At 38.9% G+C, this 22,258-nt stretch overlaps 1 protein-coding gene across 6 annotated transcripts in view; it reads right to left on the bottom strand.

The window, feature by feature from the left end:
* sfswap (splicing factor SWAP) overlaps positions 1 to 22,258 on the bottom strand; it is a 111,434-nt gene that overhangs the window by 19,465 nt on the left and 69,711 nt on the right. For 5 of the 6 annotated variants that reach the window (XR_007249967.2, XM_048556183.2, XM_048556184.2 and 2 more), the window contains 5 exons: positions 21,117 to 21,313; positions 15,569 to 15,766; positions 13,065 to 13,330; positions 10,679 to 10,810; positions 5,125 to 5,313 (listed from right to left, as the gene is read on the bottom strand). Coding sequence is in view for 5 of the 6 variants with exons in the window: in XM_048556183.2 (XP_048412140.1) it covers positions 5,125 to 5,313; positions 10,679 to 10,810; positions 13,065 to 13,330; positions 15,569 to 15,766; positions 21,117 to 21,313 (982 nt within the window). In the remaining variant the exon portion in view is untranslated. The remainder of the gene's footprint in view (positions 1 to 5,124; positions 5,314 to 10,678; positions 10,811 to 13,064; positions 13,331 to 15,568; positions 15,767 to 21,116; positions 21,314 to 22,258) is intronic. The other variant, XM_048556185.2, reaches the window with a different exon arrangement.

Below are 22,258 nucleotides of genomic sequence, written 5' to 3'. Positions count from 1 at the left end.
AGAAAGTGCCAATACCAAGAATTTGTCAAAGCTAGAAATTGCTGACAAACTCAGCAGGTCTGATTCTGAGAGGTCACTGGGATCGAGACAGTAACTCTGCTTTCTCTCCATAGATGGTCTTACATTTGGCACTGATTGGTCCCCTGAAATTGACAGCGGTCCCTTGTAGCTCTGGAGCTGCATGGATTGGGACTGGGCACCTTAACATAGGCAATTTTAAGATAAAAATAGCAATGACCCATTTGCAGTCCCTCTGAGTGGAGCCCACCTTCCACAACACTGCTCTCTAGAGTGTGATCTGATAGGCAGCATCACTTTTGCTCTTGGCAGCTGGGATATTTCTGCATGTGTGGTGGTGTTGGTAATAAACACAGCCCATGACATCAAGAGATCATCGACTTGAAAGTAATCTAGTAGCTAACCATTTCAGAGCAAGATCTGTCTAACTAATTCTGCTGATTCCTTTGGAGGAGGAAGCTACGTTGCAGTTCAACATCAGATAAGTTTTACCAAAGGCTTTCTTGGGGAAAAAAAACATATGAGCTAAAGGCTTTTAGACAAGGTTAGGACACTTGATAATTAAGGTAATGCAAGAACTGACTGAGAGGAAGCAACAGGTAGTGAAAGGAAGGTGGCACAGTAGTAATCATGATATTAATACTGGGTATACGGGTGCAAATGCAATCACACCAACTGGTGGAACTTAAAATAAAGAAATATTGAGGTGAACATGAGTCATCTGCGACAGTGACCACTGACTGCTGTGAAAACTCACCTGGCTTGCTAACATCCTTTAGGGAAGGAATTTGTCGTTCTTACTGAGTCTGGCCTACGTGTGACACCAGACCTACGCAACATATATTCATGACATGGCTGAGGAGATTTGAATATGCTATAGCCAAGTTTTCAGATGACACAAAGTAGGTGGGCAAAGGCAAGTGGTGAGGGTGAAAGAGTATGTAGAGAGACATAGACAAGTTAAGCAAAAGGGCAAAAAAGTTAGGTGGAAAATAATTTGGAAAAATGTGAGGGCATGCATTCGGCATAAATAATAGAAGAACGGCCATTAGTTCAAAGCACTAGTCAGATCACAGCTGGAATACTGTGATATATATAGACAACAGGTGCTGGAGTAGGCCATTCGGCCCTTCAAGCCAGCACCACCATTCATTATGATCATGGCTGATCATCCATAATCATCCATATATCGCATTAGAGAAGGTTCACTGGGCTGATTCCTGGGCATGGAGGAACTGTCTTATGAGGACAGGTTTTGTAGGTTGGGTATCTATACTCAAAATGTTTAGAAGGATGACAGGTGGCTTATTGAAATATACATGATTCTTACAGAACTTGGCGGGATAGATGCCGAGAGGTTGCTACCCCTAGGAGAGTGTCCAGGACCTGAGGGCACAATCTGAAAATAAGGGTCACACATTTAAGACAAGATGAGGAAGAATTTCTTCTGAGTGTATCTGTGGAACTATAAACCAGAGCCATGATTTCACTGAATTATGAAGCATATCTGATTTTTGATTCTGTCTTCTGATCTCATTATACCATACAGCAGCCATATGTAGCACCTTCCCTAGGCCTTACAAAAGTCTGCTAACTGTGCTAACTAGGATCCCTACAGTGTGGGAGCAGGCCATTTGGCCCATCGAGTCCTCACCTAATGTCAAAAGAACATCACTGCCAGATGCACCATGCTACCCTATTCCTACAACATTGCATTTATCGTGGCTAATCAACTTAACCTGTACATGTTTGAACCGTGGGAGAAAACTGGAGCACCCAGAGGAAACTCACGCAGATATGGGGATAATATGAAAACACCACAGACAGTCACCCAGAACTGAACATGGAACCCTGGCACTGTGAAGCAGTGGTGCTAACTACTCAGACACAGTGCTGCCCTAATGTCGACCACCTGATGACTGAAAGTAACTTGGAGGGGGGCCATGAGGCAGGTTCCCCTTGTCAAAGCCGAGGAAGAATGTAAAAAAAGCCTTAGCCTTCCTAAGCTGTGAAGAAGACAGCTTGAGAGGGGACTGCAGAACTATTAAATAATACAGGTGTAGGAGAAACGATCAGTCTGAAGCATGACTGAAACTTCAATCATAATTAAACAGGGTAACAGTGTGGTAATGCTAATGTTAATACATGAAAGCACCTTCCAATATGTTCCAGAAAGAGCAATCAAGAATAAAAAACTGTTAGATCATGTAAGAGGCAGTGACGGTATCTTTGAGGTGCGATTGGGAGGATTTAAATGGTAGAGTATTTGCTTTCATTTGTACACATCTTTATCAAGTACCAAGTTGCCACACGCAATTTTATTATTACACTGTTAAATAGCTAAATAAAAAGTCATCTTGGGTGTAGACCATTTAATCCTTGAGCTGCTCCATCATTATGTCAAATAACAGATTCTCCTTTTCCCTAAGTCATAGATTCCATATCTATTGATGCTCTTACCTAACAGAAATCTATCCAACAATCACAGTCAAGGAAACACCAACTCCAAATATCTGCAGCACCTCTGGCAGCAAGTGAACAACGGAGAGAAGTTCTAATTTCGACATTGTGCAAAAATGTGCTTCCTGATTTCTCCAAGTGATATCTTACCATCATGTGCTAAGGTCCTAGATTATCTCATCAGGAGAAATAATTTCTCTGTATAAACCTTAACAAATCCTATAAACAATTCCGAGTACGCTTCAGGATTTTGTACTCCAAGGCTTCCTTATCAATCTCTGTCCCTCTTCTATTATTTCATGACACATCTTACATATCTATGCATTTGTATTTGTATGTTTTTGTTGAATAGTAAACTTACCAGTTTTATTCTGCCTCCATTAGTCAACCTGTTGGAACTGGAATCTACACCATTGAAGAGCAAGCCAAAAGCTAATTTCTCAACCAAACTCAACATAAATATCAGGAACAAAAACTTGTATTTACAAATCTTTTACTCACAGAGAAACAGATTATGGTGCTTAAATTTTTATAGCAAATCGGAACAAATATCCACCATGTTTATCAATATGTTTTAGAGTATTGAGTGTAATTGTGTGGCCCATACTTCAGGAGAGGGTGATCCCAGGAATGGAAGGTGTTTTTTCCTTTATTCATTAACAGGATGAGGGCATCACTGGCGAGGCAGCATTTATTGCCCATCCCTAACTGCCCAGAGGGCTGTTGACACTCAACCACATTGCTATAGGTCTGGAGTCACATGTAAGCCAGACCACGTAGGGGTGGCAGTTTCCTTTCTGAAAGGACATTAGTGAACCAGATGGGTTTTTCCTGACAATCAATAATGGATTCATGCTCATCATTTGACTCAACACCAGATATTTTACTGAATTCAAATTTCATCATCTGCCATAGCAGGATTGGAACCTGGGTCCCCAGAACGTTACCTGGGTCTCTGGATTTAACAGTCCAACAATAATAATGCTTAACATATGAGGAACATTTGAGGACTCTGAGTCTATACTTGATGGAATTTAGAAGGATGAGGGGGTATCTAATTGAAACTTACAGAATACCGTAACGGCCTGGACAGAGTGAAAGTTGATAAGATATTTCCGTTAGCAGGAGAGACAAGGATCTGAGGGCGCAGCTTTAGAGTAAAGGGAAGGCCCTTTAGAAATGGTATGAGGAGAAACTTTTTCAGCCAGAGAGTGGTCAATCTATGGAATTCATTGCTACAGAAGCCTGTGGTAGCCATTGAGTATGTTTAAGACAGAGATAGATAGGTTCACAATTGTCAAGGAGACCTCAGGTTAGAGGGAGAAAGTGGGAGAATGGGGTGGAGAAACCTTTCAGCCATGATTAAATGGCACAGCTGACACAATGGGCTGAACAGCCTGATTTCTGCTCCAACGTCTTAGGATGCTGGTCAACAAGTCACTAACAAAGCCATAACTTAAAAGTCTATGCTAAGCACAAACAATTTTAAAAGTAAAGTAAAAGGATTCCACAGATTAAAGTTTGAATGTAGATTTCTCTTCTGCAACTGCTTGTTGAGGTACAAATTACTTCGCTTGGAACGAAACAGTTTCTTGACAAAGGGCAATACTGACGTGTACGGGAAGCGAGATAGAAAATGGGATTAGACTGGTGAATCATATGGTGAAAAACAAAAGCGTGAACATATTAGAGTAAATAGCTAATTTCTTGTTGAAATGTTCTATGATTATTAAATTATAATATTTGCTGCTCATCCTAAAGTAGACTATGTACCTTTAGGAACACTTTAATGTTCAAAGGCTGTACCATTTATTGGCCAGCTTTTGGGCATTAAATAGGACCTGACAACTGACTAATTACAAAGGTTCTTAGACTTAACTAACCAAAGCCAAACGAACCAAAAATGATGCAGAATTCAACCAATGAACTTAAACACAAAAAGTCCTAAGTTCAGACATCTGTTACAAAATCCTGTTATTTTATGATGACCTTCTTAACTTCAGTTATTTTTGTGAAGCGCTAGATCAATAAAACTAACTCAAATAAAACAAGGGAATGACTAAATGCTAGACCAACTTTTTTTTCTGATTGAAGTGAATTCTGAATAGAAGCGACTTCTAGTCTGATAAAATTTCATCGTACAGCTCCAAGTATAATGTAGATTAACACGGGTACATCACCAACAGGACTCCTGTATGGTATCTAAATGACTCTTGTTCTCATTGTTTTTCTCTATTATTACAGATTATAATATACTCTGTACAATGAGATTAACAGTAAGGAGCTTTAGAAAAACATTTCATTTTTCACAAGAGTGATGTAAAGGCATATACATTAGCTAATTAGGGGATGAATTAGTTGTAAGTTTCAACAGATACATGTAGTAGGCATAACCTGGAAAGATCAGAGATGGCTAGGTCTATGTATATATTCCACACAACTACAGCATGCTTGGCCTGCTGATCTGAATGTTACTAGCAGCAAAGTTGCTCCAGTAGCTTTAGAAAGTTTGAAAATGACTAGGATAAACTTTTGTACATATTGCTGATAAATTATTCAGCCACTGTATTTCCAAAGTCTAACCTACATGACAAAGTTTACTTAAAATGCCAACTTATGTATTTAAGGATGTGGAGAATGTGTTACCTTGAATGATCCTGACTGGAATCTCTGCTCTCTGCTGGAGACAAACTGTTTGAATGCGCTGAACTTCTGGCTGAAGATTTCACACTTGACTTTTTTGGTGATAAAGATCGTGAGCGTGAACGTAAAGCTTTTCCTTTTAACTTGGGATGAGATTTTGAACTTTTTTTCTTCTTCTTTTCATATGGAGACCTAAATGAGTCATATTTTTGAAAACATGAGTATAGCATTTCTTTTAATTAACATGGCCTCTGCATAAAGTATATAAATAAAAACCATCTTGGGAAATAAATAACTAAGATATTTTCCACACAATGTGCAATTCTACTCACCAAACATGCTCTTGTAGTGAGCACGTTAAGTTCTACAAATTTCATCTCCTTCCTCCTGAAAGGTGATTTAATTATCTGATCAACCCTCCAGACTGCTCGTGTGAATCCTCACCACGACTAACAAAGGCTATCAAAAACACCAGCTCTGATGTCTACTATTGCAGTCACGAAAATCCAGTGTGTACGTAGAGTATGTGATCATAGGTTATGGATCAGAAAAAGTGCTCTCAGCTATTCTCAACACTAGGTAACCAGGAGGGAAGAAACTGCAAGTTTGATTTTAGCCATAGCTGAATGATATTATTCTCACCTCTTGAATTTAAATATTACGGGTTCAAATCCCATTGCAGAGACATGCACACATAATTTATGCAAATAGTTCAGGGTAGGACTGAGACACTGCTTCACATCTCATAAGAACGAAAACACCTGAACTCCCACTTAAATCCTCAGACAGGCTTAAATCTCTTTGTACAGAGGGAGAGGATTCAGAGGTTTGTGGCATTAGAAGCTGTGTCTTCGGTCACCTATAGTGGAGAGGCTAAAAACTGTGGGTACACGCAACCAAATGACCAAATCAGTCACTTTACGAGTTACTTAACAAACATTATTTTTGGAAACTTGCTGCACATCAGTCTGGACATATTTTCATACGTTACAACAGTGACTACCCTTCAAAGGCTATTTATTGCGCAGCACTGAAAATATCCTGAAGCCATGAAGGTGCTATACAAGTACAAGGTATTCTTTCCACTGCTCCCGCCACCTGAATCAAATTAATTCAGAAGTAACAGAACCAAAAATTCCTGGTCAGCCTCTCTCACATAACACAAAGCAAACTTATTCAATCTAATAACGAGCCCAAATTCATAGTATAGGGTTTAACTCAATACTATCAGACAGTGAAAAAGGACATTAACGAAGAATCCTCTACAGAAGTGCAACTAAACTCTTGTACCACCACTGTCATTCTTCAAACTGAATTACTCCTGCCTTCCATCCAAACACAGCCCTTCTCCATTGATCTTTCCTTCTCCATTTCCCTTTTCCCTAGTTTTGTACTTGTTTATAAACTGCTAAACCTTTAACTTCTTCACATTTTGTTACAAGGTTGTCAACCTGAAATGTTAACTCTGATTTACTTCCTACAAATGTTGCCTGACCCGAACATGTCTAACATTTTCAGTTTTTATTTCAGATATTTTATTCCAAGATGTTCTTACTTTTGTTCGGTCTTGGGATTTAAGTATGACTAGCATTTATTTCCATTTCAAAGAAAGGACTGTCCAGGATATTGAGCTGCCTGAAAGATCAGACCAAACAATTTACAAGGCTAACTGTATTGGCATTATTAACAATGGAATGTTAACCTTTACTTCAAAAGGGAGTGACTAAAAAGTAGGAAGGTTTTGTTAGAACTATACAAGCATAGCTGGAACGCTGAACACTTCTGGTTCCCTTATCTAAGGAACTGGCATTGGTGACAGTCCATGGAAGGTTCGCTACATTGATATCGGGTATGTGGGGGGGCTATCTTTTGAAGAAAAGTTGAATAGGTTGGGCCTATACTCGTTAGAATTTAAAAAAATGAGAGACAACCTTATTGAAACATACAGGATTCTTTGGGCACTTGACAAGGTAGATGGGGAAAGGTTGTTTTCCTGTATGGCAGAGTTGAGGACCAGAAGGCATAATCTGAGAACAAGGGATTGCACATTTAAGACAAAGGCGAGGAGGAATTTCTTCTCTCAGAGGGTTGCTGAGGTTGGGTTGTTGATCAACCATGACCACACTGAGCATGGTGTAATGCCTGAATGGTCTACCTCTACTCTTAAGGCTTTACGGTCCAATGACATACGAGTTAACTGAATGTAACTCAGCTGAACGTATAAAGAACAAAATAGAAAATAAAATGATCACAACTACCGAAGGCTTCAAGATCATTTCAGAATAAATCGAATTAATGTTAACTGTTAAACACTTTTCAAAAGATAATTTAGAAAGTTGAAAGATGCACATTATGATTAAAATTATCCATCCATTTAATCAACTACCAGGTAAGCTTAGACTTCTGCTTAACTAACTTTTCATTTAATGCATTAGAAAGATTTGTGCTTAGCCTTTTATTGACCAAGCAAAGCTAAAATAAGAATTTCATTCTATTTAAAATTTGAAACTTGATGCAATCATAATAATGTTTCTTATGCCCAGTTCAATCACTTTTTTTTAAAACTCTACTGGATGCTATGCAAAAACCTGAAGCAATTTACAAGTTCTTCAATATAGCTTCTTTTTGAAATAAATAATGAGGCTAATTGACAAGGGTCTGTCAGAAACATCTATGCAAATTTAAACTGATAAAAGCATAAACCTTGGTAGAAACATCTATCCAAGGTCTTCATAATTTTGTTTTAAGATGGAAAGCTGATTAAATGAAACTGTGAAGTTAGTATCTACATCTAGATTTTAAAATTTTCAATGGCTTTATAACAAAACAGGTAAGAACATTATTCCCCTTTCACATGTATGATGAACGAAATAGCTTCTATACATAGACGTTATGAAGTACGGGAAAAGAATATTAAATTCCAACAGCTCTGGCATATTGTATAATACATCTGAAACACCCAACAACTGCCACTCATTCCCTCATTTCTAGTCATCTCCCCAGTCAGTCTTGGTAAAATTGGAAAATACACAGCTTGGACACTCAAACTTACGACATATCGTGAAAGCTGGTAAGAAAATACCTTGCTTATCCCCCGCTGAAAAAGGGGAATAAACTTAAAATTTGTAATCTAGAAGGAACTAGATAAAATTGCTTTGCAGCCCCTATTAATGTTACTTCCAATATGTCAGCCTATTTAAAGAAACCTTTTGGAGGAAAACATACTCATCAAGTAGCTCAAGCCCTTCATTCATCCATGGGATGGAGCATTAATGGCAATGTTGCTTATTCTTAACTGTCCTTGAACCAACTGGCTTTCTAGCTCATTTTATAGGGAAGTTAAGGGTCAACCATACAGTTGTGGGGGTTGGTTAGCTCAGTTGGCTGGACAGCTCGTTAGTGATGCAGAGTGACACTAACAACATGGGTTCAAATCCTATACTGGCCAAGGTCACTGTGAAGGTTCAGTCTTCTCAAACTCATGCCTTGCCTGAGGTGTGGTAATCCTCAGGTTAAACTTACCGCGTCACATTGCTTTAACAGTAGGGCAGCCCTATGGTCCTGGGGACTATGGTAACTCTGTGAATCTGGAGTCATGAACCAGATCACAGCAGATTTCCTTTCCTTAGGGACAATGAACCAGATGGGTTTTCTTTTTTAAAAAAAAGCAACCATTGAAGACTGTTGCATGCTCACTATTCGATGCTTGATTTCAAGTCTAGATTCATCAATTTAAATTCTGCACTTGTCACAGCGGGATTTGAAGCTAAGTCTCAAAGCATTGGCGTGCACCTCTGAAATGCAAATCCAATGACATTAGCACTACATTTCAGGATATAAAGTGTCTGTTCCGCACAGGTGAAGAGAACTGCAGAGTATGCTATGTATCACCTGACCATATCACTGGACAATTTGAAAATGGCAACCCCAGTCTTTGATTATGTAGTTTAATGTTCTAACTCTTATTTCAGTCCAGGAGGTTCTCAGAATAATTACAGCACTGAAGGAGGTCATTCTGCCCCTTGGAGATTTAAACATTACGGAGAGATGAATAATACACGCACAATGCCCACTGTTGGGCTTATTTGCAGAAACGTTGTTACATGTAATCACTGAAAGGCATCTAATCTCATCCTTAGTTAACCCAAGAGCGTCAGGGATCAATTTAGAAACTGAGTCATATGCAAGCCAAAAGAAGTGAGGAATGGCAGCTCTCCTTTCCTGAAAGGCAATAATGCAACTGTCACAAAAAAAACAGAGAAACTGCTGGAAAAACTTAGCAGGTCTGGCAGCCTCTTCATTGAGAAAAACAGAGTTAATGTTTCGATTCCAGTAACCCCTCTTCAGATGCTGCCAGACCTGCTGGGATTCTCCAATATCACGCTTGCGTTTGCTTCAGATCTCCAGCATCTGTAGTATTTTGCTTTATTTTAATGCAACTGTTGTGTTTTCATGAGAAACCAGATTTTGTGCCTAGTGACAGCTCACAAACCACTGCACTGATTGACATAAGAAGCTGATTTGAACTGAATATTAGGAGGTGCTCCTGCAATATGACAATCAGCAATGTCGATCTCACCAGAGATATTGCTCAACTCTTATTACAGCTTCCAAGCTGCCAGTTCAGATTTATTTTACTCATTTAGCTAGACATCACCGATCACTAAATATGACCACATGCATTCAGCTTCTGGATCCAAACTTTTAACATTAAGGAATGTGATTCCAACAGCACCCGCAATAATATCATGTCCACATCTGTCCTCCAATATTTTACAATGTGTTCCATCCTTCTGTTAATTTCTAACCAATTCCCAAGTTTTAATCAGTTCCCCAAGCCAATAACCTTTTGGGTGCAAGCATTCCTATAAGGCAAATGTGAATATTTGCAATTGTTAATGTTAATCAAAACAAGCTTGACTTTATCCCCATCTGACAAGCTAAAAGCACTCTCAGAAAGGATAAGGAAAAGCCCTGCCAATCTGATTTATTTCTTTATTTATTCATGGGATATGGGCGTCACTGGCTCAGCAGCATTTATTGCCCAGAGGGCAATTATGAGACAACCACCTTGTTGTGTATCTGGGGTCACATGCAGACCAGACCAGGTAAGGGTGGCAGTTTCCTTCCCTGAAGGACATTAGTGAACCAGATGGGGTTTTTCAACAATCAACAATGGATTCGTGGTCATTGTCAGACTCATAATTATAGATTTCTTTTTTTGAATTCAAATTCTTTCATCTGCTGTGGCAGGAGTAACATGATTAAAACTACTTGTTTAATGAACTGAGTTGAGGTAACAATTATAATAGAACTAATGCCTGAAACAGCAAATGTTTCCATTAGATTATGAATCACATCCAAAACAATTATAAAAAGTGAAAGAGTTATCCAAGTAAACAACAGAATTATGGTTCAGTGAATACCTGTCTTAAATGGAAAAGGGTATAAATTTCCAATGATTTTGTTGAACAACAAAGGTCTCAACACCATAGATTTCACACCACTTAAGGACTAAAAAGGATCTATGAGATTTTGCAAATGTGGTAAAACATACCGCGATCTTCTTCTGCTACTTAGATCTGAGCTGTTACCAACTCGATAGGCACTGGGGACATTTCGGTCTCTCTCTCTCTCATCCCGCCGTCTCTCTGAAGTCTGAACTCTTCTTTCATGAGGTGATCTTGATCTACAGCAAAGAAAGATTATAGCTGACTAAAGCTACATAGGTATTTGACTGATTTTACTCTTCTCAATGTCTTCTTTGGTTTACCATTTCTTTCCCCTAGTATACCGAGGCATTGTGATGCTTCTCTGTTGAAGGTGGGCTGTATAAGCGCAAATACTTGTTTTTGCATTACAAAATGGGAGTATATTAAATCAAAAAAGTTACGTTACTAAGACAACACAAAATAAGACTTTATTGCAATTCATATATGAAGAATGAATCACCAGATCCAATAAACATCCTAAATAAGTAGAGTTCCATACTTTAGTTCAAATTGCTACCCACTTAAACGTACCACATGAGTAGACAATAATACTAAATTATCAGCTTCAGGTAACCTCTTCCAGCTGCTTTAAAAAAGGCCAAAGGAAGAGAGAAGCAAGTTACCCAGGGAATTTAATTTAATTTTTAAATATTTTACACCTAATGTTAGAGGAAAAATCCTAAACAGTCTAAATTATAGAAATTATAGCTGTAATTTAGACAAGGGGAAGAAAGTGAGGGTAAATGGCTGAGGGAAGACATCAAGAGGCAGCATTTTAGGCAAAGAGTAGTTAATGGAAATTTGATCATTCTCACCCAAAGAGCCAGGACAAGGTTAGTTTGAAAATTTCACAACAGTTTTTGTTATGCATGAAGGGATACGAAACAAGGCAGTTAGTTCCAGATCACCCATGATCTAACAATGCTGGCACAGCCTCAGGGGGATGAATGGCCTAATCTCGTTGCTGTTCTTGTAGAATTGATTGAGTTGGAAACATTTTCTAGATGCAACACAAAAAAAGTACTTCAAAATTGGCAGCACACATTCTTGCTCATTCTCATCTGCTTAGTACCAGCATCAAAACGGAAAAAAACGGGGTTGGCAGAGTAGCTGTGAAAGCTACAAGAAAACAATTGTAAGTTTGACTTAACAAGGTGTAGAGCTGGATGAACACAGCAGGCCAAGAAGCATCAGAGGAGCAGCAAGGCTGATGTTTCGGGTCTAGGCCTGTTGTGTTCAACCAGCTCTACACCTTGTTACCTCAGGTTCTAAAGCATCTGCAGTTCCTACTATCACTGTAAGTTTGACAATGTTACTGTATCTCCCATGATATCGTCCAAAGGAAACCAGTACAAAGGTAGCCTCAGTGATGTTGCAGATATGGGGAACTATGCTTCTGGAGTCTATGAACCTCCATCCAGTGGTAGAAACGTGAAGCTGTAGCCACAGCTTTGTGAAGCATACCTGCATGTCAAGAGATTCTTTCTGGGATGTGCGAGTCATTGGCTAGGTCAACACTTATTGAGCAGAGGACAGTTAAGAGTACCACACTGCTGTGGGACTGGAGTTACATGTAAGACAGACCAAATAAGATTGGCGGAGTTCCTTTCCTAAGGGACACCTGCAAATCAGGTAGGTTTTTCAGTACAATTGGAAGTAGTTACATGGTTACGATTAGGTTTTCATTAAACTACAGATTTCTAAAAAATGAATTTAAATTTCAACATCTGCTATAATGAGATTCTAACTCATGCCCTCAGAATATCTGCCTCTGACTAGTCCATTGATATTACCACTATGCCACAATCTCCCCAAAGAATAGTGAATCCATTCCTGTCACATGATGAACCTCAACTGCAAGAACTCCTCCAAGCAAGACCTGGAATTGATTTATCCATCCATCCAGGACTGGGATGAAAATAATTGTTTTTGTTACTCAAGATATTGGTGAACCTGTGGAAATCTCTACAACAGCAGGCTGTGGATGCAAAGTCACTGAATCTAGTGAAGAAAAAAAAAGATTTCTAGACACAATCTGTCAAGGATCTTTTAAGTTCCGTGGGTATATTTCTGCCTAGGGCAAACAGTTTGTCTTACAAGAAAGTAGGTAATTTATCAACGCCAGAGTGATCTCCCTATTTACGTTTGATCACATAAATGGGCCAGGGAGGAATCCCACTGATCTTTCTCCCCACGGTGACCTTGGTCCTATGTTTCACCTCTGCCAGATGATCAGTTGGATTTGACAGAGTTGAGGATGTAGATATTGTGGCATACAGGGAATTGCAATTACGTAGGACAGGCAGAATGGACCAGAGAATCTCTACCTACCTGTCACTGCCATTCGATAATGTCATTCAATGAACAGACAAATGCTTCAGACAAACAAATATGCTGTACTGCAGATATATTTTTAAGCCTGGGATAGAATATCCAACATGATTAACAAACCTTGAGTGCCTGACACTTCTATAAGCGCTGGGCAGAGAGTGTTTTGCTTTTGACCGTGACCTCGATCTTGATCTCGATGCTGACCTTGACCTTGACCTCAATCGGTATCTGGGGCGTGACCGAGATCGAGAGCGAGATTTCTTCCTGTGCTTCTTCTCTTTCTTCTTCTCTTTATCTTTTGAAGATCTTGCATTTTTTGTTGAAATATGCTGAATAATATCGGCTTCTGTTGCAGAGGCAATTTTCTGAGAAATTTCATTGGCAACCTACAGGCAACAAAACTGATTTTTAGAATATTCTCCAAATCAGATCTGTTGTGCTTTGTGTTTTTCCTTCCTAGCTAAGCATACTATAATAGTCAAAGCTCTGGCTTCCTATCATAGCTTCCCAACAATGTTGAACTATCCAATGTTTGATGTCAGATTAACATATACATCAAAGACTTAACTCCTTTTCTCAGCTCGTTATTAACTAAAATTTGATGGGCTATTCCTGTGTTCTTAAAAACTAGCTAGCAATATTCTAGAAATCTTTTAACATTGTTGGCATGTGTTTTAAAAAACGCTAACTGCTCTATTAAGTAGTTAATTAGCAGTGAAGTGATCAATTATTAACAAATAAAACTTGACTACAGGACGGTTCGAGCATCGACAACTTTAGCAGCCAGAATTTCTTTAGCAATGGAATAACTTTTAAAACAGGTTAACATGATAGGCTAAGGGTAAAATGCATGAAAAAATAAGTGATTATCCTGCAATCATGCTCTATGCCCTGAAACTTGTCAAATAGATGCATGAAAACTAATATTTTAGGATAAGCCTGGACAGCATTTCTGCTCAGCAAGACGTTGTGCTAAGAATGCAGGAAAGTCAATTACACAGAAATTACAAGTCTATCCGCTTTAACGCACCGTGTTCTTGTTCATTGCTCACAGAAATAACACAATTTCGCAGGCTGGATTTTCAGAATATTAACACTACTATCAAAAGAGGGACATAATGCAGTACTGCACCTGGAACAATTGCCTGATATGGGACTGCAGTGGTTAGAGAAAAGGAAGTAATAAAAGCATTCAGAAGAGATTTTCTCTGTTTTGGGGGGAAGGGGGAGAAAGAGTTTTAAAAGCAATTGGAGTGGTGGTCCTGGAGGCTGCCGCAGTGAGGCTGCTTCCTTTTAGGGACCACGTTTCAGTACTACAGATTACCTACCTTCCAATCAGCGTGGAAGAGGTGGCCATAATAGGCTGCTTAACTGGCTCAACCAGCTCCCCACCATTGACAGTGGAAGTTGTTCTGGATTCTGCTTTGCCCCCTGAAACTTGGCTGCACGTCTGGACCATTCCAGGTAATCAGCATGACAGGCAGGATTGTTTAGTTCTGGGCTCACCTGCCTCCAGCTTCATACCCATCTCACCATATGTCTGAACTATTCTCCATTATGTCCTGGTTAGTATTTACCTCAATCAGTAAAAGTGATCATCTGATCACTTTCATGTTGCTATTGATGAGACCATGCCGTGCACGAACTGGTTACCATGTTTTCTTTGGAGAATGACTGCACTTCAACTTCAATGTCTCTGGCACATCAAGATCCTAAAAGGTGCCATATTAATACAGCACATTTCTTAATTCTACGTGTTGAAGGTATGGAGTTTCAAGAATACCACCTCTGAAAAATTCCTGCCAGCAACTTCAATTTTTCCAAATCCCATCAGTTGTATGATAGGCACATTCACTTTCAGAGTGGTAGACTTCACCTGCATTGTGCCAATCAGGTTTTACCAGGTGATGACTGTTAATACAGTTCGGTGCTGTTAGTTCAATGCCAAAAGTTTCTGAGTAGGGACGCAAGCTAGTAAATGTAACATCATCACTTAAGAGAAGAGGTGCAGAGAAAACAGGGTAGTTTCCCCCCTCGTCAGCCTTTTGGAAAATGCTGAATTTAATATTAAGGAAATCATAACAATGCATTTAGAAAATCACAATATGATGAGACAGTCATTATGGCTTTTGACGAAGAACAAACATTTCAACAAACTAACATTAAAACATTTTAGAAACTAACTAGTAAGGTTAAATTGAAGTCAGCATGAGGCAAGCATAAAGCATTCAATAAGGTACCACACAAAAGATTAATACGCAAGGTAATGAATCATGGAACTGGGGGTACATATCAGCACTGATAGAGGATTGGCTAATGAACAGAAAATGGCAAGCAGGGATAAACTGTGAAATCAAACTAATCTTAGAATACTTTTCAAGTTACATGATAAAGCACAACTCTGTGACACTGGGTACCGTAATCCAGATATGTATTACAAACTTAAATACATCAAGTTAGAATGCAAATGAATTACTTATGTTGTACAATCACAAGAAAAATAAAGCTGAACAGAAAAGGGTAAATGAGAACATTATTTTAATTTGAATATCATCTATGTCACGAACAATCACAAGTATAAACCAATTCCGGATTCAGCACCTTATGCAAAGAATAATTAATACCTGAATTGATCTTCTGGGCAGGGTAGTAGAGGCATAATCTCTGGAATCATTCAGGAGGCAGTTAGATGTTGCATTAGGAGGACGGTAGGTTTCTATAGCAGGATGAGCTAGATGGGCTGAACGGCCTCCCACTTCTGGACTTATCTTTGTGATGAGTCTTTGATGAAATTTAGCGGAAAACACTTCAGTGTTGTCAATCTGAACAATTATAGAGAGTTTTGGACTTTGGTGCAAAGCATTTGTTAAGTTTCTTGTGAATGAATAGGAAATTCTATCACTAAAATAATGCATGATGACAATCATAAATGAAAGCTTTAACCAATTTGAGTAGCATTAAGTAAAACAGGACCATTGCATAACAATGTCTACCAAAACAGATAAAAAGACAGGTTAACAGTTTGGATATAGAATTTAAACAAAGTCCTTTAACTGGGTGAAACTATCAAGAAACAGGAAGGAAAGAATGAGGTAGACCGTCCAATGAATCAGAATGTCAGCTGTCAACAGCTTAGACGGTGTAATAACCACACAGATGAATTCTGAAAAGCTCAAAGGGGTGAAAAACCAGTGAATGATGTGCTCTGATCTCGGAGGTAATATGAAATCACTCTTCAAAGCGTTCGGCATTTTCTAAAATAATGAAGACCTGTCTTTCAGAAGTGACATTCTGATTTAATTCTTAAATTCTGCAAAAAAAATGCAGTGTGCTAAATGCCAATGAAAGAAAGAAAAACACTATATTATGAACAGAAGACAACATAACTGCACCCTAGCCTGATTGACACTGAAAGATACAGACATAACATTAAGGTTAATTTCTCTTCTTTTACTTAAGGAGGTTCTTCAGACGAATAAAAGTCAGATGGGAGCACACAGTAGAGACAGAGAACTAAAATATATTACACTGCCAAAGTAGCATCTAACAGCTTTTGCAGATTATTCATACAGTTTAAACATTATGACAGAAAAACCGCCTTTTAGTAACTTATCTACACCCCTTTAGCTTGTTGTCAGTTTGCCTCATGTTTCAAAAGCACTTTTGTATATTTTCTCCATTAAGGGAGTTACGTAAACGAAAATGCATTGCGGTAATCTAGTTGCAGTCAACTCTTAAGAACACAGCAGAATCAATTTCTATATTTACTCAGTTGTACTTCTGGGGCTGAAAGTGTGTGTGAAGCAAAATAATTGTAACAGCTCAACACGCACTCAGGTCTTCACTAGTTTGCAGCTGCTCAAGAAGTTGAAAATCTGATGTTCAACTATGATTAAGAATACAATCTTCATCATGAAGGCAAGATGCCAATATCCACCATTTTCAGATTTAGTGCAATGTACAGTAGTAAAGTGATTGCAGTACTGTAACATAAGAGACCAAGAACTTAGTTCACTTCTTAGTGTGCTCTTAAGTGACCTAGCATACTACACAAATAATCTCTGAAGAGTTAGCAACAAGTATTATTTTGTCAGTAGCCTACACCATGAGGAACGGAGTAATGAAACCTCACACCATTTTAGGAAACAAAGGAATAACAGGAGCTACCGTTGCTGTTCACAGATGGATACTTTTCTTAAGTATCATTCGTGTATATTCAAGCTTTGAATGCAAGCCATTGATCGGAAGTGAGGGCAAGCTATAGAGGGCTACACTGTTAGCTCACCAACCATTCAGGCATAGTCAACCCCAACCCGAAACACCAGCTTTCCTGCTCCTCTGATGCTGCCTGGCCTGCTATGTTCCTCCAGCTCCACACTTTGTTATCACTAAATATTGACGGCAATGTTTTAACAAAACCAAATTTAATACCCAAAATAAAGTACTTCTGAAAGTAGCCCATTTCATAACATCAAGGTAGGCATGGAACACGTTGATTCACGTATTGTGGACACCCTGAACAGCCACCACTACAGACATTTGACAATAACAGAGTGCCTCCTGCCTGATTTCATCAAATTACTTTCAATGCTTCATCAGTCAGATTAAACATGTAACTAGTGCCATTTCAGAATACAGGAGATAGCTTGGATCTTTTGAATAATTGGATACACAAAAGGTTTGTTTTGTAAGATGTTTGAAATATCGATTTCACAACAAACTATTCATTAACCATGAGTACAGTGGATATTTTTGAAAGCAAGAAAAAAATGGTTGGTACCTATACAGATTTTAACATCCTTGTACATTCGAGTCTTGAGAAGATTTGTAGCTCAGGTTGGGGTTCTGGATGTGAGTTTGCTCGCTGAGCTGGAAGGTTAGTTTTCAGACATTTCGTCACCATTCTAGGTAACATCATCAGTGAGCCTCCGACAAAGCGCCGGTGTTATGTCCCGCTTTCTATTTATCTGGTTAGGTTTCCTTGGGTTGGTGATGTCATTTCTTGTTCTTTTTCATCCTCTGAGAAAATGCTGCTAGCGGCAGTAGTGGAGTCAGATACATTAGAGAAATTTAAGCAATTCTTCGATAGGGTCAAGGATGATAGTATATTGAAGGGTATGCAGGGTGGATTGATCTTAGTAGGATAATAGGTTGGCAGAACATTGTGGGCTGTTTCCTCTGAGAAAAAGAATGGGAAATGACATCACCAACCCAAGGAAACCTAAACATATAAATAGAAAGCAGGACATACCACCAGCGCTTCGTCGGAGGCTCACTGATGATATTACCTAGAATAGTGATGAAACGTCTGAAAACGAACCTTCCAGCTCAGCGAGCAAACTCACATCCAGATCCTTGTACATAAAACACAAAGTTGACATGAAAAGGACAATTAGAAATTAGGAAAGTAAATGACACACTAGTCCATATTACAAACAGGCTGAAGATTATGGGTTGCTGCAATTACACAGGGCTTTGATAGGACCTTCTACTTAGTTTTGGTCATCTTACCAAGGTGGGACACACTTGATTTTAGGGGAGTGCAATAAAGGTTAACTAGAGACTTGATTCCCTGAATCAAGACATTGCCCAATGAGTAAAGATTGTGTAGGCTAGGCCGGTACATTTCCCAGAACTTAAAAAATAAGGAGGTGATCTAAATGAAACATACAAAATTGTTAAGGGATTAACCAACTAGACGCTGGAAGGATGTGACCATAGGCTGGGAGTTTAAAACCAAGGGATCATGGTCTTTGAATGAGGGGCTCAAAGACTGAGAATTTCTGTGTTACAATTCTGGATGGTCGAACATTAAGACAGAAGGTTTTAAATGTTTGAATAGTAAAGGGATTCAAGGAATTGAAAGATAGGAAGGCAACATTGAGATGGATATCGAATCAATTTGACTGACACACAATTGCGATGAGCTGAACAGTCCACTCCTGTTTTTATTTCTCATTTTCTTAGGACACTGTGGTCTTGTTCTTTTGCCCCGCTGTCCCATTAAACTTCATTAAAAATGTCATTACAATACTGGACAAAATGATTGAAGGTTTGCAATTTAACCCAGTTTTGAACAAAAGTTATTTTTGTGGACTCACAAGCCTCGTAAAGCTACACAATCCCAAACCAAAATTGTAAATTTGTAAGTGAAGCTTGTGATTTGTTCCCAAGATGAAGTACACGAAATGTATGCTCACCACATTTTATGCTGTTACATCGAGCAACAAGATTGGGAAGGGTGAGGGAATATTGTGTCCCCTCACTAAGTTCTGGTCACCTAGCTGGTACTGAGCTCAGTAACTGTGATGCAAGGTCTCCAGCAGCTTTTATTCTGCTCTGTGCATTATTTATGAGTATCATAATCCATATAATCTGTAAGTGAGGGCTATGACCATAACTCTCATTTCCATGGTAGACAGGCAGCACCAAGCTGTTTCTGGCTGCATATCTTATATTATGGCATTAGAACAAAGAACAGTACAGCACAGTACAGGCCCTTCAGCCCACAATGTTCTGCCAACCTATTATCCTATTAAGATCAATCCACCCCGCATACCCTTCAATATACTATCATCCTTGAGCCTATCGAAGAGTCACATAAATTTCTCTAATGTATCTGACTCCACTACCACTGCTAGCAGCATATTCCACAAGCCCACCACTCTGTAAAAAAACCTACCACTGACATCTCCCCGACACGTTCCTCCAATCACCTTAATATTATGCCCCCTCGTAATAGTCATTTCCATCTTGGGCAAGAGTCTCTATCTACTCTATCTGTGTCTCTCATCATGCTGGACAGCTCTATCAAGTCACCGCTCATTCTTCTCCGCTCCACTGAGAAAAGCCCTAGCTCCCTCAACCTTTCCTCATATGGCTTGCCCTCTAGTCCAGACAGCATCCTGGTAAATCTCCTCTGCACCTTCTCTAAAGATTCCACGTCCTTTCTATAATGAGGCAACCAGAACTGAACACAATATTCCAAGTGATAATGGGAACTGCAGATGCTGGAGAATCCAAGATAATAAAATGTGAGGCTGGATGAACACAGCAGGCCCAGCAGCATCTCAGGAGCTGAGATGCTGCTGGGCCTGCTGTGTTCATCCAGCCTCACATTTTACAATATTCCAAGTGTAGTCTAACCAGGGCTTAATAGAACTGCAATATAACCACGTGACTCTTAAACTCAATTCCCCTGTCAATGAAAGGCAACATATCATATGCCTTCTTTACAATCCTATCAACTTGGGTAGCAACTTTGAGGGATTTATGGACATGGACCCCAAGATCCCTTTGTTCCTCCACACTGCCAAGAATCCTGCCATTAACCTTGTATGTTGCATTCAAATTCGACCTTCCAAAATGAATCACTTCACACTTTTCTGGGTTGAACTGAATTCCATCTGCCACTTCTTCTGGGTTGAATTCCAGCTGCCATCATTGTAAAGTCCAATTTCTAATGTCAGAAGGATGATTAGGGGATCCGTTTTTATTAGTACCTTAAAAACGAATGACATTGCAATATTTACATTACATGATATGTGCTGATTCATCAAAAAGGGCCAGGTAACATCAAATTGGGAATAGAATTAGAAGTCATTTGTGTGAGTATAGGTATTTCCAGAGCCAAATGACTCACAGGGCATGAGGGGTCCTGTATTGTTAGAGTCACTAGTAGTGAAGGAGAAAGCGAAAGGAAGAGACCAAGTCAGTCGTCAAGAGAGGCAACAAACAAAAATCCCTGCGTTTTGCTCACAGTCTATCTAGATGGACAGAATATTTCTACAAATGCTTCCTCAAAAAATTTAAAAGGGAAAACATTTACGAATGATAAGCTTGATGGTGTTAACATTTTTATTGTATGCTAATGAATTTACATAAAATATTAATGTTGATTTATTAATAATCTGATATACGTCAAATACTACAGAAACAAGTTTAATTTTCTACCTATTTAAAGAATCAATAGCTAAATACTTCAATAAGGCAATCACATCAGAAAAAGCTGAAAATAATCTGCAGTCAGGCAGTATTGATGCAAAAACAGAAATCAGATCAGATCTAAGTCCCTTCTTCAAGTCGCTCTGGAATTAACTAGAAGGCTGCAGTTAGCAAGGTAATATTTGCCAGGATTTTTAAAATAGTTAAAAGCTGTTGAACTTGACTGACCTGCATACTTTGGGAGTTTTCTTCCATAGTTATTGTTTCCATATCTCCTGAGGTTGCGGGAGTTTTCAAATTCTGTAGGAAAAGTGCTGCTCTTTTTTTGCGTTCTGCCTGGAGCTGCCTTTCCTTGCACTCTTTTGAAGCCTGAGCAAGCTTCTCCCTTGCTGCTGCTGCTAGCCTGTCCTCCAGCTTCTGCTTAGCTGCAACCAGGGACAGAAAACACCAATTATGTGTGAGCAGTATTCCTTCTTGAGCAGAAAGCCACAGGAAAGAATGTTGAGGCACTAGAGTTACGAAGTGCAAATTAGAAATAAACATATAGGTAGTTTGCATAGGTAGCTACACTTTAGATGGAATGGCTTGGAGAAGCTGGAAGAGAATCACAAAATTACCACGGTACAGAAGGAAATTATTTGGTCCATTGTGCCTGCACTGGTTCTACGGCCTAGTGCTCATCTCTTGCCTTTTCCCCATATTATGCACACTGTTTCTTTAATTTTTATCCAAATAATCAAACAATGCCCTCTTGAATGCCTCAACTGAACCTGCCTCCACACATTTCCAGCCATTTCTTTTAGAAATAAATTCAAGTTCAATAAAATATTAAATGCATTAAAATAACAAAACATTATACAAAGAATAGCAGACACTGAAGAGCTGAAATGAAAACAAATTGCTGGAGAAACTCAGCAGATCTAATAGCATCTGTGGGCAGAAAGCAGAGTTAACAGTTCAAACCCACTTAACCTTCTTCAGAGCTAGAGTTCTGAAGTATACTGATGATGTTTCATCTTTGGTACAGAGTAGACATAACTTTAAGACTAGAATGTCATGCTACTAGTTTTCACATAAATTTCAAGGGTCCCAACAGTTTCAAATTGGTCAAATAAATTGCAGGTTAGCTATTGATTTTCAAAGTCCATATGCCATACAGCAGTAGCTCTATAATATTAAAACAACATCTTACTATAACACTGCTTGTGCGCCAACTTTTATTTCAGCAAGCCTAATTTAAAATGAAAGACAATATTTTCCTTTAATTATCAGCTTGAAGGCCTACATTTAGTAGACTGAAACTTCACTGAGCAGAAACATGGTCAACAAAACAAATTTTCTGCCTTCCACCCCTGAAGAGAGCTTATATT

This window comes from Stegostoma tigrinum, chromosome 26, assembly GCF_030684315.1.
Source record: "Stegostoma tigrinum isolate sSteTig4 chromosome 26, sSteTig4.hap1, whole genome shotgun sequence".
In the NCBI taxonomy this organism is placed as follows: Eukaryota; Metazoa; Chordata; class Chondrichthyes; order Orectolobiformes; family Stegostomatidae; genus Stegostoma; species Stegostoma tigrinum.
This window is presented reverse-complemented; position numbering and strand designations above follow the sequence as displayed.